Source organism: Monodelphis domestica, chromosome 2 (assembly GCF_027887165.1).
Source record: "Monodelphis domestica isolate mMonDom1 chromosome 2, mMonDom1.pri, whole genome shotgun sequence".
NCBI classification, from domain to species: domain Eukaryota; kingdom Metazoa; phylum Chordata; class Mammalia; order Didelphimorphia; family Didelphidae; genus Monodelphis; species Monodelphis domestica.
Window position 1 is genome coordinate 72915231 of NC_077228.1, and position 16911 is coordinate 72932141.

The window sequence follows — 16911 nt, forward strand, 5'->3', positions numbered from 1 at the left end:
CACAATAGCAACAAGAACTTCAGATTCAAATCCTTGTGAACCTGTCAGAGATAATCCAAAGGTTTAGGAAGCTTAAACTAAAACACAAGGGAAGAGGGATATGTGTGTGTGTGTGTGTGTGTGTGTGTGTGTGTGTGTGTGTGTGTGTGTGAATTTTGGAAGTATCACTAGGTCATTCTGTCTGAGACTTAAAATTTGGCTATTACCTGAGAAAATGCCTGCTAAAATGTCCGAAGAAGGATTTAAACTCAAGTCTTCCTAATTCCAAGTCTGATGCTCTGTTCACTGAGCCACTTAAATAATAATTGAGTCCATGGGATTATAAAGGGATGACAAGAATGGACAGACTTCAGAGGACTAATAGCTTAATTTTTAAAATGAGGTAACTGTGATCTAGGGAAGCTAAGTGACTTCTCCAAGGTCACAGAGGTATTAAGTATCAAAGGCAGGTTTCAAACCCAGGATCTTTGCTTCTGGTGCCATTTCCATCTCCACTGTACCAGGATGCTGGCTTGATATGATTATATCTACAGTAAATTTCACAAGGTCATGTTATAATAATACTCTAGACTCAGTATCTATTGCCCACTGGTCCATATAGATGGTTCATTGAAGTTCCATTTAATACTCAATGCAGATTTTTAGAGAGCACCAGTTTCCAAAATTGCTTTATGATGTATCTCATTGTAATATTTGTTTAAGTTCCTTGGGCATTCACAGAGACTATAAAGTTCCAGATAGATATCTGGCCTGGCATAGGGAACTCTAAAAAATCCTTCTCCCTCTCCAGTCTGTTCTGAGTCAGTGTCTGCTCTCATTCTCTCTCTGCCTCTTCTAAAGAGTAATTCAACATCCTTTATTTAACTTTTGTCACCTCCAGCATGAATATCAGTATTACTTCCTTTGTAATTGATCTTTATCACTTTGTTGGCCATTTATTAATGAAATATTGAAACAAATTATTATCTGCAAGAGAATCAGAGATTAGGGCTTCAAGGAACTATTGTTCAGTTGTTTCAGTTTCCAACTCTTTGTGACACCTTTTGGGGTTTTCCTTGCAAAGATACTGGAATGGTTGACTATTTCCCTCTCTGACCCATTTTAGAGATGAGAAAACTGAGGAAAATAAGGTAAGTGGCTTGTCTAGGGGCATATATCAAGGAATCTTGGCATTCACCTAAACCAATCCCTTGATTTAATATATGAGGAAACAGAGACCCAGAGAGGTCAAATGGTCAAGTATCTTACACAGGATCACTTAAGTAGTAAGCAGCAAGACTGAAATTTGATAATCCCTCTAATTTCAAATTCATAGCTCTTCCCATCACTTCATGCTGCTCCTTTTAAGAAGGAGGACTTGTTACAACCATAAGAATATATTACATATTGTTAAAATGAAGGTTTTTAAGTTCCTTGGGGAAATTAACAGTTATGTTGGCTTGGAAATTCTGCAACCAAACTTTGGAACCTATTTCACTAGAGACAGAACATCTCTTGTCTTTGCTAGATCTGACCATCTGTTGATCTATCTGTCTGACTGCCCACATGGAAGATCGGTGCAGGTGTGAATTCTCCCAGGTATGGAGGGAATTTATTCACATGCAGAAAATGCACGGCTTTCTTAGAAAGCCAGACAGTAGCCTTAGACTCCCTGGGATGGGTCCATAGTCTGTGAGAGGACCTCCATCCTAAGATAATGAACTTTGCATAGAGTGTGGGATAAAGATGAGGACATTATATGGAATGGCATAGAAAGACCAGTAGTTCAGCTGTCAAAAGCATAGGCATTAGCAAAGAGGTAGTGGGGATCACCAACAATGCACTACTACTGCTACTATTACTACTACTGCTGCTGCTGCACCTACTACTACTACTACTACTACTACTACTACTACTACTACAGCTACTACTACTACTACTACTGCTGCTGCTGCTGCTACTACTACTACTACTGTTACTATTACTACTACTACTGCTACTGCTTCTAGTGCTTCTATTACTACTACTGTTGTTGTTGCTACTACTACTGCTAATATTACTACTACTTCTGCTGCTGCTGCTGCTGCTACTGCTGCTACTACTATTACTGCTACTATTACTACTACTTTTGCTGCTGTTGCTGCTGCTACTACTACTACTTCTACTATTAGTACTGCTAGTGTTGTTGCTGCTACTACTACTACCACTGGTACTGCTGCTGCTGCTGCTGCTACTACTGCAACTATTACTACTACTTCTGCTGCTGCTGCTGTTGCTATAGCTGCCACTACTAGTAACAATAGCAACAATAATTTGCAATTGTATGGTGCTTTAAGATTTTCAAAAGACATAACATTCATTATCTCATTTGATCCTCATAATAACCCTATAAGCTAGGTACTATTATTAACTCCATTTTACAGATGAAGAAACTGACTAAAAGAGCTTAAGTGCCTTGTCCAGAGACATATAGACAGTAAGTGTTTGAGGTAGGATTTGAACTCAAATGTGGATTTGAAGGTCTTAGTAATTCAAAAAGAATTAGTTTTGGAATGAATGAATATGGTTGGGGGGAAAGGAGTGGGTCTAACTTGTATTATTCTACCAAAGAATATGGTAGGGCACAGGACGAGAAATCAAGGGTCAAAGAAGCCACTGGGGAATACTGAATTTAAAATATAGAGAACTACTACTCAATAATAATTTATCTCTGCTAAATTCCAATACATAATTTTAACATCTTCAGTATTTAAAAACCAAATACCACATTAACTTGCATAACTTCCTCCTCTGCACAGATATTTCACTCTTAAAATAAGGAGAGTGGAATTATTCAGTGATATTGCTTTGGTAGCATCCCCTTGGCAAGCACTATAGAGAAATCTCCCCTTTCCAATCCCACAAACTTCATAGAATTCAGAATTAACATGTAACCATTCACTTTATATCCACTGATTGAGTTGAAATCTTAACCATTCTTGAGGTCTATCTCAAATACTAATTTTTTTTTAATCATCATCATGATCATTTAAGGACCACTAGGTCCTTAAATATCAGGCCCTTAACATATATATATATATATATATATGTTGATTGAACATTATAATAATTAACTTACATGCTCTATAGTTTATTAATATAAGTATTAATTAAAGCACTTACCATCATATTTCTATAACACATTAGGGTTTGCAAAATGGTTTTATCATAACTGTGAGATAGTGCAAGTATCCAACTTCTGAAGCTGATTAACTGTATGACCATGGGCAAATCACGAAAAGTCTTTCAATCTCAGTTTTCTCATTTGTAAAATAGGAACAATAATACCTTCACAAAGCTGTTGTGAGAATAATGAAATAATTTATATAAATACTAACCTCAAAACAGTTTTTTATTAAACTATTAAGAAATATTTTTATTCAGACATTGCCTTCTCCCTCTGGTTCTCTTAGCTTCACAATAAAACTGACCTGTTCTTAATCTTGGCTTATGTGTGATTAGTACAGTCATTTTGATGCTTCACCACAAGGGAGAATCTCAGCAATCCTTTTTTCCCTTTTCCCCTTCTTGTTATCCCCCCAACTTGGAAAGGTTAATTCAGCACCATGGACATCACTCAATGCTATGCCCTTTAAATAAGTAGCTGCTTCACTCCCACTCTAATCAAATATTTCAGTAGGACTGAAATTATGTGTTAGTGGCTTGGGGTTTGATCTCATGACTAATATTTGCATTTTGGAAAAGAATGAGGGAGATCATGCTTCACAGTCATAATATTCTACTAATTTCTGCCCTCCACTGCCCCACCCCCCACTGTGCTAAGAATTGAGTGGATAGGGAATTGGACAGTTAGGATAACCTGGGTTCAAATCCTACCTCAGATACTTATTAACTATATGACCTTCACAGGTCATTGACTCTGCCTTTACCTCATTTTCCTCATCTGTGAAATAAGGAAGATGGACCTCTAATGTCACTTATAGTTCTAAATCTAAGAGCCTTTCATCAGTTTTTGAAAAGAGGACAGGAAGAGCACCTAGGTGCCTCTGTGGATAGAGCCAGACTTGGAGACAAGATGTCCTGGGTTCAAAATTGACCTTAAATACTTCCTAGATGTGTGACCCTGAGCAAGTCACAAATCCAATTGCTTAGTCTTTATTGCTCTTCTACTTTGGAACTAATTCTTGGTATTGATTCTAAGATGTAAGAAAAGAGTTAAAAAAAAAGAAAAGGGGAGAGAGATTCTTTAGGAGCATTCATTATATCAATCTTGGTGAAGAAAAGACTTCAGAGAGCATCCCAGAAAGGTTCCACATCTTTGTCTAAGTAACTAGTCCTGACCAAACTTGGATTTTTTATTCTTATTTTATTCCTATAATATAAGAAAAAGAAGGGAAAAAACAGACTTCTACTAGGTAGCAAAAAGATAATGAACAAAAATGAAAAGTACACCTTTTACCTCCGTCTATCTATGGAAACATTTTATTCCATCACACACAAATACTCATGAAACATTTTCAACTTACTAGTGGCAGGGATACAAACCAAATAGATTGTGGAAAAGAATTTTTGAAATTTAAAAGGTATCCTAATCTTTGCAAAATCTCCAAGACAGATATTCACATTTTTTTATTTGCTTTCAAATTAATTCAATTATAAAAAATATTTACTTAGCTCCTACTATGTGAAAAGTTCTGTAAAAGAAAAATGGGAAATTTCAATTATTTTAATCACAAAGAGTATAAAGGCATGAGACTATGTAGTACTAATTGCTCTATATTTTTTCTTAAGGTTGCAATATATCCCTTTAGCAGAATGTAACTTCCTTATTTCCATTAGGATTTTTCTTTTTTCTTTTCTTTCTTCTTCCCTTAATTTTTCCTTCCTTCTTTCCCTCCCTCCCTCCCTTCCCCTTATTTCTCCTTCCATCTCCCTTTCTCCTTCTTTTTTCCTCTCTCCCTCCTCCCCTCTCATCTTTGAACCCCAAGAACCTAGTCTGTTCCTTTAACATAACAGAAGTGTAATAAACAATTACTGGACTGATCTGCATCTCCCATCTCCATACTTTCCCACTACCTGTTCCCTGTGCCTGGAATTCAATCTCATTTCATATCGAACTCTTCAAATCCCTTCTTTTCTTCATAATTCTACTCATTTGACTTGGTCTAAACAAAGCCTTTCCTAATTCCAGGCTTAGATGTCAGTGCCCTCCCCCGTCCAAAAAATTTAAAAAGAAGATAAACTTGTATTGATTTTACTTATATGTTGAAAGGGATCAAGCTCAGCAGTCTCTCTGTCCTGGTAATTCCTGCTAATCTCTCACTGCAAAGAGCAGAATGGATTAGGCAAAAGAAAGTTGGGATGACCTGGGTTTAAATCCTACCTCAAATATTTATTAGCTGTGTGATCTTGCACAAGTCATTAACTATCTTTACCTCAATTTCCCTGTCTATAAAATAAGGGGGAATGGATGTATATACACAAATATGTATATCTACATACATATATGAATACATGTTGCCTACTTCATGGAATATAAACTCCTAGAATGTCAGGGTAGTTGCATATTTAGTGTTTTTGTATCTTCATTGCCCAGTGTAGTGCCAAGCACATAGTAGGAGCTTAATAAGTTCTCTATTATTAATTGATTGACTTTAAGTATATATACTCAATGCTCAAAAGTCATACATTTAATAAAGCACTGCTACTGTCGACCAAGAGAGACTACTAGAGTGAGTTAAATGAAGAGAACATTTCTTATAACTCCTCCACAAAACAGAAAAGGAGGGAGAAATATGTCAGTAAATACAGCTGTACTTCTGGCTAGGTCAAAGCTCATCAACAAACGTGAATCAGAAAACTATACACAAAGTCCCTAATGTGCAAGGGAACAAGTAAGTTTTCCAACAGCTGCCTACCCAGATCTCACACAGGAACTGGGGGAACTGCCAATGAGATCACCTGAGCCAAACACCAGAGGCCTTGAGCAAATGAGCTCAAACAGCAGCACCTTGGAGTTGGCTCTTTTCCATTTTTTTTGATTGCTCTTATTTTTCATTCACAAGATATCTGCAACACTCAATGTTAAATCTGGAAACCACTTCAGGGACACAACACCCCTCTTTTAACAGGTAATACAACTGAGGACCAGAAAGGTTAAATACATTGCTCAGGGTCACAAAGCTAGAATTACAACTGGAGACCAGGAGTAGGGAGAGGGGGATGCAATGTTTGTGTGGTCAGCCAACCTACAGTTGCTTGTGCCTGTATCTTTAACTTGTCTCCCAACTCTATGACTAACACTTTGAGGGTAAGGATTTTGTATTTCCTATAGCACCTAGTCCATCCACGATCTTGAAAACCATAATGATCTATTCTGGAAACTGTTACATGTGCATTGATGGTAAGAATGTGGGTTTGTAAGGATCAAGTGAGATGTCTTGAGCACCCAAGATACAATACTAGTCAGGAAGATACAGCACTACTACAGCAAAGCTCTCATGGACTCCTAAAGTCACTTATGGGGAAAATTGCTAGAGTCAAGCTAAAGAATTTGCTTCCCTACAGTGCTGGATGTGTTGTGTTAATTGCTATACATCTTTCCTTAAGATTATAAGGATATAGGATTGATAGATCACTTTTTTATGTCCCTCACCTTCTGTTTTAGAATCAATACTGTGTATTGGTTCCAAGGCAGAAGAGTAGTAAGGGCTAGGCAATGGGGGTTTCCCAGGGTCACACATCTAGGAAATGTTTGGGGGCCAGATTTGAACCCGGGAACCCCCGACTCTAGGATCAGCTCTCAATACACTGAGTCATCTAACTATCCCAGAAACATCGATTTTTAAAACACCTTGCCTTGTGATTTCATTGGTGTAAAGTACTCCTGATGATGAAATACCCTTTACTCCTCCAGGTTAACTTCTGGTAAGTGGAATAAATAGCATTAGAATCCCACCCGGGCTGGCAAAAAGAGTCAATCTTCACTTTTACTATGCAGTCAATCCATAATTGATCATGGAAAGAAAGAGTCAACCTTTTCTTTATTTCATCTATCTTGCATCTCGTTTCCAAATCTCCCTAAAGAGTCAGAGGGCATAGGAGGAATATAGGTAGAATTCACAGGAATACATAGAATCTTAGAGTTTAATGGAGCTTAGAGCTTACTTAATCCAACCTCTTCTTTATACAGTTGAAGAAACTGAGACCTGGGGGAGGACAAGGTCACCCTAAGAGTATGTGGCAAAACCAATGACAAGAGCCTAGATCCTCCATTTCCAAAGCTAATGCTTTTTCCTTGTTATTACAATGATATAACAGTATTTGTCTCCCTTGACTAGGAAAGGAGAGAAAGGCACCAGAGAATCATCAGGTGGAAATACTCTTCCATGTTCACAGTTCACTTCAACCTACTTATGTTTCTGAAATATATATTCTTTGGAGACTCTCTCTCTCCCTCCCTCCCCCATCTCTCTCTTTCTTTGTCTCTCTTTCTTTTCTTTCCCTCTTATACATGTATATGTATATGTATACAACACAGTCACACACAGATATATGATTGATAGATTGCTTTTTCAGAACCCTTTCTTTGTGATTTCAATGGTGTAAGGTACTCCTGATCATGTTCTTACTGGTTTGCATCTATTAACACCATTTTCTCTGGCACTAAAAGCCAGCAAGTATCAGAGACCAGACTTGAACACAGGTCTTTCTATGTGCCTGCTACAAAGTAGATAGGTGCTTACTTTACATTAATTTACTATTTCTGACTCTAAGGATGGCTCTGCATACATTACACTCTGCTGCCTTTCTGGGAACTTCTTTTGGATGACCTCTAACTGACCTGTATTCCCAGAGTACAGCATTTTACGAGAAAATATTCCTATTCAGAACATGTTAGGAAAGCTCAGGAAATACCTCTGAAACTAAATTATTCCCCCCCCCCTTACAAAAGAAACATTTTTCAGTTGTGTTTGACTCCCATTTGAAGTTTTCTTGGCAGAGACACTAGAGTGATTTGCCATTACCTTTACCAAGTCATTTTACAGATGAGAAAACTGAGGTAAACAGGACCAAATGACTTGTCCAGAGGCCACAGCTAGGAAGTATTTGAGGCCACATTTGAACTTACAAAGTTGAATTTTTCTAACTCTGGATCTACAACTCTATCTAATGTGCCACCTAGCTACCTGAAAAATCTGAGACTCGTTTTTAGTCCAAACTATCCTAATATCAGCAGAGGAAAATGATGATTCACACTCCAAGTTAAATCTTCAACCTTACATCACATGCTTCATTTCACTCCCCACCTAACTCTTCAACTTTATCTTTCTGTTGCTAGCCACTTCCTTTCAAGATTCCCCTTATGAGTTGTCTTCCTTAATTAGAATATAAGCTCCTGAGAAGTAGGAATTGTTTCATATGCTCGTATTTGTATATCTAGTGTTTAGCACAGTTCCTAGCACATATTAAGCACCTAATAAATATTCTTTCTGTTTGCCTATATAAATGTAAATCTAGCGCCAGAGTTTTTTAAATTAATTTTTAAATCTTAAATTTGTAACAGCTTCTATTTGTATGTTTGATTTAAAAAAAAAAACCTACTCAGTCCCCTCTTTAAAAAAATCAAAACAAAACAAAATTGAGAAATTCTTGATATTGCTCTAACATTTCTTGAAATAACTCAAGAAGATCATAGAATATTTAAAAAATATGAATAACAACTAGCTGCCCCAAAGACATATATAAGAATCATTGGTCTAGAAGAAAGGATATCATAAAGAAAGTTTCCTTCAACACAAATTTCTTTTGGATGATCAGTGACTTGCTTTCAATTGATCAAAAAAATTTTTTTCCACTATAAGACCTCTTATTATATCCATCCTTTTCTGAAATGTGAAAGGAAAAACAGACAGAAGGGTGGTCTTCATTTCCAGAAGGCAGGATCAGATCCGGGCTCTCCCAGGAAACTAGATGAAGAGTGACCTTGGTGACTGTTTCCCAGAGGGCATAGTAAGGCCAGGCAAAAACTTCTTCAATGATACATTACTGTAGGGGTCCCCAAACTACAGCCCACTGAGGCCAGGTATCTGGCCCCCACAGCACTTCCGGAAGGGGTACCTCTTTCATTGGTGGTCAGTGAGAGGAGTACTGTATGTGGAGGTGCCACAAAGCACTTCCGGTGACATAATCCTTTGGTTGGCACCTTAGAACTAGGCTCCGTGTAAAGAATTATGTGACTACAATGGAATACATCAGCATGGTGAGCAGTGATCTGGGGGAGGGGATTCCACACTGTGTATACTGCTTCCCAGTTAGGGTTAGGATTAGGATTAGGATTATAGTCAGGGTTAAATTTTTATAGTCTGGCCTTCCAATGGTCTGAGGGACAGTGAACTGGTCCCCTGTGTAAAAAGTTTGGGGACCCCTCCTCTGCTGCCTACCATATCAAAGTCTGAACTATTGAGCTTGACTCCCTAACCTATATAATTATGAACTCTTACCTATAGCCTGGTCAGTTTCTTCTACATTCCATATATGCTTCATGCTTCTACTTACACTTATCTCTGCACTTTCCTTTGTACAGTTTAATAATAACAGCTCTCTTTATAGAATATTTTAAGATTTGCAAAGTGGTTTACAATTATCTCATTTTATACACCTGGTAGTCCTAGAAGGTAAGTACTATTATTATCCCTGTTTTATAGATACAGAAACTGAGGCAGACAGAGGTTAAGTGCTTTACTCAAGGTCAAAGAGCTAATAATTGTTTGAAGTTGGAATAGAACTCAGGTCTTTCTAATTCCAGGTGTATCTCTCAATCTAGTAAACCACCTAGCTTCCATCTTAATTTCCCTCCTTCCTCCCCTTATCCTCCAAGACCCATATCAAGTCTCACTTTTTGAGGGAATACTTCCCTGTTTACATATTCTTACCTTTATTAATGTTTGTTTCTTATGATCTTCCCCTATACTATTAATACCTATGTTGGTGAACTTATGGCACAGAGAAGGCTATTCCCTTCCCCCTCTCCACTCATACCTGAGGACATTTCTCCCATCACCTGCCCAGCAGCCCAGTGGCAATTCTACCTCTCTTACCTGTCTGGGGTAAAGCCAGGGGCTCACATGTCTGGGTCTGAGGGTTATAGTTTGGGCATGTGGTCTCTAAAAGATTTACCATATAAATAGACACAGACTTTCTCCCCTAAAGTTCTAGTCCATTACTTCATAGTGATATAGATATGACTTTAGGTGACCATGTTATCTAGCTTTGGATATATACAAAGCACCATGCTTGAATGGCTTATGAATAAGGACCAAGCATTTTCTTTCCTGCCTGCTTTGCTAACTGCATTAAAAAACCTCATCAATTCATTAGCAATAGATTATGAAATTATCAATCTCCTTCACCAATAAAGATTCCATTCCAATGTACCTGGGCCTACCTATTTGCTGTTCCTGGAGTTCAGCCTTCCATCTCTCTCCTTTGTGCTTTTCCACCACCTGTGTCCCATACTGGAAATGGAATCCTTAGCTTCCTTCAAAGATTGAGTCAGGTACCATCTCTAATGGGAAGCCTTCCCTACTTCCCTTAGTGCTCTCTTGCTCTCTCTCTCTCTCTCTCTCTCTCTCTCTCTCTCTCTCTCTCTCTCTCTCTCTCTCTCTCTCTCTCTCTCACCAACCCCTCTCTAATTAGCATTAACTAAGCTTTTGCTATGTTTCCCAAAGACCTTGTACTAAGTGCTGAAAAAAAACCAAAGAAATGCAAAAGCAATCCCTGTCCTTAAAGAACTCATATTCCAATGGGGAATGGATAGGAAGAGGAGTCAACATACAAACAACTATGTACAAATAAGATATATATATATATATGTATATACATATGTTTGCATATTATATCTATATCCATATCTATCCACCTATCTATCTGAGCACTGAAGACAAAAAAGAAAGGAACAGATTTCCTGCTCTCAAGGAGGTCATAATCTAACGGAGAAGACAGCAAATAAATAGATACAAAAAGCATATAGTTGGCATTTAATTAATGTCTATTGAATTGAATTGAGATATTGAATAATGGGGGGCTTGTGATTTGCCCTGGGGGACAGGACAAAATCACAAATGTTTTGAAGTGCAAAAAGATGAAGCGCAAAGTCTTGGATGGTTCTCTTGCTTCACATGTCATTTCTGTCCATCCCAAACAGATTGTAAGCCCCTCAAGAAAAGGAGCTCATGCCTTATCTTCTCTGCATGCCAGAGAATCTGATACAACATTATCAGAGAGTGGACGTTCAATAAATACTCCTGATTGATTCAGATTTTCCTAGTATTGTAGAAACCTGACCAAAGACCAGTAGTTCAGGCAGGCAATTCCTCAGAATAAAGCAATACATAGCCTCTCTCCCCCCCCCCCCACCCCACCCTGCTGGCATTTGGCAGGGTGAAAGGGTCTAAATTTTCAAATTAACACACTCCCGTGACACATGATGACTTATGCCCTGTGCAAAATATCAAACCCAGTATGATGGATATTGGCATATCCATGCATGTGAAGGCACATTATTGACTTTCAGGAAAGAGGGAAGGAAATGGATATTAGCTGACAAGTATAACTAATCTTGAAGTAAAATAATGGGGAGGAGGCAGCAGTTTTGGGGGAGGGTTTAAGGACTAAGATGCTACAGGTACCATAGCAACCCCAACAGGTCTCTACAGTAAGCAGCATTACATAGATGTTCAGAGAGTGCATCTTCTTGTATATGATGGCCTTTCCCTATATACTAGAGCTCCTGGTTAGCAGTTCAATGCCTTAGACCTTGGCTTTGGGATTTTGTAACACAGAAGAAATCAATCTGCACCACAGTCAACCTGGCATCTTCCTTTCACATAAAATTCAAGGCCTAGTTCATGCTCAGTCAATACTAGAGTGCTCAGCCAAATTCAGACACTCTGCATACACATTGTTGCTCCCCCAGTCCCTCCCTCGCATGCCATATAATGTAATGATAAACCTTCATCCTACTATGTCATCTCCAAAGATTCATAAATGCCCATTTAATCACTCCAGCAACTCAGCACTTTAACAGATAATATGGGGTCCGTAGGCAGATGAAGCTCCAAGGTTTCCATTCCCAAATATCACCTGCCTTTTTTAAAATCACCAAAACTAAATAACACCACTAAAGAAGTTTGTTAGGTTAAACTGACCCCCACAACACTGAACCTCAGAACTTGAAACCCAACTTTTTCAAAAGATTGGGCAATTTATGAGATCCCTGTCTTCCATCCAGGAATTAAAAGTTTTACTCCCCCATATCCCAGATGGTTTTCATGAATGTGATTTGCCATTTTGGAAATAAAGGTGCCTTTGGAGACAGGAGTGGGAGTGGGAAGTGCTAAGAAGACTTCAGTGAGCCTCACTGCTTACACTGGGCCAAATAAGAGGGATATATTCATACAAACTAAACTTTGGCTAGGATGGTTTATAAGACGAGCAGTTGGTGGGATATTTTTTGTTTTCTGTAAAGTGGGGGCTTACATGTGGTAGTGTCTGGATTTATTTCTTGGATTTAATAAAAATGATGATACTGCAATATTGGAATTTTCACTTTGATTGGAAAAACAACAAGATTTTTCTTGATGAGGGAGGTATGACAAGTGTGTGGGATTAGGAAGGAGAAAGGCAAGGCTGAAGTCACTTCAGTTGGGGGAGTCTCACAAGCAGGAAACTGGTTTTGTGTAACCCTTTGCATGATGGTCTAGCAATGTTACAAATATTGTTGAAATTGGTACAGTGCAAAGGATTCTGGGAAAGAAGTGTTGTTGGTGTGCCCTTATATGAGTGAGTTTTGTAGACTCTGGGAAGGAACTGATCAATAGAAGGGAGTATCATGAATGTGATTTGCCATTTTGGAAATAAAGGTGCCTTTGGAGACAGGAGTGGGAGTGGGAAGTGCTAAGAAGACTTCAGTGAGCCTCACTGCTTACACTGGGCCAAATAAGAGGGATATATTCATACAAACTAAACTTTGGCTAGGATGGTTTATAAGACCAGCAGTTGGTGGGATATTTTTTGTTTTCTGTAAAATCAGTATTTCATTGTTCTCCCATAGGTACATTTAGCATGAAGGAAAACTCAGATTTATGCCTATGTTGGGTAGTATGTAGCATAAAGAAGATAAGCTTATTTGAATGAGGGTGGATCTATGAATTGTTCATCTAGCTTAGGGTTTTGAAGGCATATGAAGAGAGTCATCAGCAGAATATGGTTGGATGATGGGTCAGCTGTTTATTTCTTTCCTTATAATGGAGTCAGGACATTCAGAACTGGTGGTTCAAATGGGAAATCAGAATAAAGAATGCTACAAGCTAAGTGAATGGAGGAAAGCCTGCTGGCAGTCACATGACAGTAAAGGGGTGAGGGCTTCTGAGAAGGAAAGCAAAGAGTAATCTTGTCTGCCTGAGTTTGGCCTGTAGATTCTTGCTAAAGTGATGAAGGACTGCAGGGTTTAGGATGCACTCAAGAAATCTCTTGCAAGAGTGAGTTGATAGGAGTGGGGGGCTAGGGCATTTCTGCTATGGGTTATCTGATGCCAGGGGCTACAGGAAATTCCCTGAATGTAACTACCTATTCAAAGAGGTCACAGTATTTGGTGTTGGATATATGAAGACTCTGAGTATTTGTCCTCTGAAGAGGCGCTTCTGTATTGCATATGGGTGTGGAGAAGATGGGTGGGGGGAGGACCTATGAAGGTAGCAGCGAGGGGGGGGGGTGGGAAGAGGAGGTCGCTGCGAGCGATCGAGCAAGCGAGTGGGTGTGAGTGTGTATCTCTGTGTGTGTCAGTGTGTGTGTGTGTGCGCGCGCCAGGGCGCGCGAGCGTGTGTGTGTGTGTGTGTGTGTGTGTGTGTGTGTGTGTGTGTATGGAGCGTTGAAAGGGGGCTGGGGGGAGGGGGCCCCGTTCTAACGCCAAAGGACGCTTCAGCCTCCCCCGGGACTCACCCAGCACGAAGTAGGGGAGCTCTGTGTTCTCCAGGTCGTCCACCACCACCATTTCCCCGGGGAAGTCATTGCGCACCGAGAACAGGAGCTTGGGCTCGGAGGCCGAGGGGCTGTGCATGATGCTGAGGTCGTTCTCCCGCAGGAAGGGCAGCGCCGACACCGTGATGCTTTTCAGCTTGCACTCCAGCTCCTTGGATGGGTCCCCGTCTCCTCCTCCGGCGGCGGCGGCCGCGGCTGCGGCGGTAGCCAGCACAGCCGCCGGCATCCAGCAGCAGGCGAGCAGGGCGCAGAGCCGGGCAAAAGCCATCTTGAGCCCCGTCCGCCTTCCTCCCAGCGCTGAGATGGTGGGGGAGGAAGGGAAGGGAAGGGAAGGGAGGGAGAGAGGGAGGGAGGCAGCCAGGGAGGGAGGAAGGGAGGGAGAGGAGGAGGGTGGGGGTTTGGGAGGAGATGTGGACCCCGAGCGGGGAAAGCCTTGGTCCAGGGGCTGGGAAACCTGCCCGCCTGCCTGCCTGCCTCCCGGGTGCGGTGCACTCACTGGCGGAGCCCTGATGCACCCCGAGCCGTATTTCTTTGTTTTCTGGGCTGCAAGCACTAAAAAGGGAAAACACAGGGGGACAGCAAGACCCGAAAGGGGAAAGGCAGGCGGGAGGAAAGAGAAATCGAGCTAAGGATTTCAGAGAATCAGGTCAGCCCATGAGCTGGCGGCTTGGGCTGCTCCTTCTCCCTCGCATCTCCCCAGTTCTCGCACCCACTCTGCTATTAACTACCTGAATTGGTGCTGTCTTTTTTTTTTTTCAATCAGACTTTGCAATGCAAAATCTTCCCTTGGCATCATTCAGATGGCTCAGTGGACTAGGTGGAGGCGAAGAGCTCTCTCTCTCTCTCACACACACACTCCTTAAAGGACACTTTTGAAATGAACAAGTAATATGATTTAGGATGACCCTTTCCAGTTTATTTTTGGTGCACAAACATTTCTCCTAACACTAACTACTCATCCTTGTTATTTCTGCTCCAACAGTTGGATTTGGTTAGGGGGCGGAGAGGAAGAGGAAAAGGAGGCTGTGCTCAACACTGTTTGGGGGAACATTTTCAAGGGATTTAGAGGGCGATGGGTCTCTTATTTAGGTATCCAAAGAAATGTTTGATGTATGATGCAAAATAATAGAGGGGCACTTTCTCCACGTCTGCCTACCTCAACTCTGTTTCCAAATGTTTTTAAGGGAAACTATATACTCAGGTGATTGTTTGGAATGGTATCGCTGCCACAAGTAATATTCTTGACAAGAAAAGAAATGTAGATACCTTAAGGTTGGCAAAGGTGCAATAGAGAATAATACTAATAACAATGAAGATAAATCTGAAGAAAGAAAAGAAAGGAGGAAAAAATAAGATTTCCAACCCTTTAGTCACAAAGCAGAAAAATATTTGAGTATATGGTTGTGTTTGTGCAGATGTGTGTGCATAGTAAGTCAACCTCTTAATCATGACAGGCATGGGATATTTAACAAAATGCTCAAGTATTCTAGAGGGAAAAATGATCCTCAGGAGAGCCATTTCCATTATGTTTGGTAGCCTCCCCTTTTCCAAAGGACAGATTCTAATAAAATATTTTAAACATGTTGAGGAGTGTGCTGGCATCTAACATGCAAGTGAGTTTTCATCTAAGCTGTAGTCAATCATTAGTCTCCAAGGTGCCTCCAAACACTTAGGTAATGCTCTACTCAGTTCCACAAAGGAGGAACTCACAATCTCTCAGGAACTTGAGCCACTGGGCATCCTTTGCACAAAAAGTCCCATATTTTGAAAATCATTTCATCCTCATCTTATCAGAGATGATTTCACTTTGTTTTCATATTGCACCATGGGAAAAATGGTGTTTATCTTACAAATATCCCATCTTTGACTGAAGATTTAATACTGGCAATTGGGTGATAAAATTTACCTTTTCTTTGAGGTTGGTAGGTAAATGTATTATCTGATGTACTATCAATAGGGAAGGAGTGAATTGGTTATTAATTTTAGTAACTCAATATTATCATAAAAGAAATTGTACCAGATGGCTCAATTTAACTCAGTAAGCATTTATTAGGTGTGGGGCAGTTAGGTGGCTCAAAGAAAAGAGAGCTAGGCCTGGAGAGAATAGGTTCTAAGTTTAAATCTGGCCTCAGACATTTCCTAACTGTATGACCCTGGGTAAGTCACTTAACCCCAGTTGCCTAGCCCTTACTATTCTTCTGCTTTGGAACTTATACTTACTATTGATTCTAATACAGAAGGAAAGGGGTTTTCTTTGTTATTTCTTTGTTGTTGTTTTTTAAAGTAGGAGGCTTCACTATGTATCAGGTACTGTATTAAGATCTAGGGATTCAATTAAGAAAAAGACTGGTCCTGACTTTGAGAATCTTATAATATAATATGGAAAGACAACACAAAAAAAGCCAGGGAACCAGTGGGGAACTTCTTTAGAGTGAAAGCTAAGCAGAGCTGCTGATGAAAAATGCTGAATTATCTGCTAAGTTCTGAGTATCCTAGTATTTATTTATTCATTAGAAACCCTTATTTTCTGTCTCAGTAACAACTCTAAGACAGAAAGGCAAAGGCTAGGCAAGAAAAGTTAACTGACTTGCCCAGTTGCATAGCTAAAAAATGTTTGAGGTCAGATTTACACCCCGGTCTTCCTGACTCTAGGCCTAGCACTCTATCCACTGTTCCATCTACTTGCCCCAATAAGAACTCCATTAATAGAAAGCATTGGTAGTTTATAGTTCCACTCTCTAGTTCTCCAATCAGAAGGGAGAGGCAACTGAGTTGCTGAGAAGGCGTGGAGTATCCAAAAATTGAGCTGATCTGCATGGTGATGAGATTTCAGGTGATCATAGGAGGCATGATGGTCTACAGTGCTGCTGATGGGAAATGGAAAGGTATCTT

The 16911-nt window shown here is 40.0% G+C and overlaps 1 protein-coding gene across 4 annotated transcripts in view; it reads right to left on the reverse strand.

The window, feature by feature from the left end:
* Positions 1–15352, reverse strand: part of ASTN1 (astrotactin 1) — a 505111-nt gene extending 489759 nt beyond the window's left edge. For all 4 annotated transcript variants that reach the window (XM_007480837.3, XM_056815583.1, XM_001373628.5 and 1 more), the window contains exon 1: positions 13981–15352. In XM_007480837.3, coding sequence (XP_007480899.1) covers positions 13981–14287 — 307 coding nt within the window. In that variant the 5' untranslated portion in view covers positions 14288–15352. The remainder of the gene's footprint in view (positions 1–13980) is intronic.
* Between the last annotated feature and the right edge of the window lie 1559 nt (positions 15353–16911).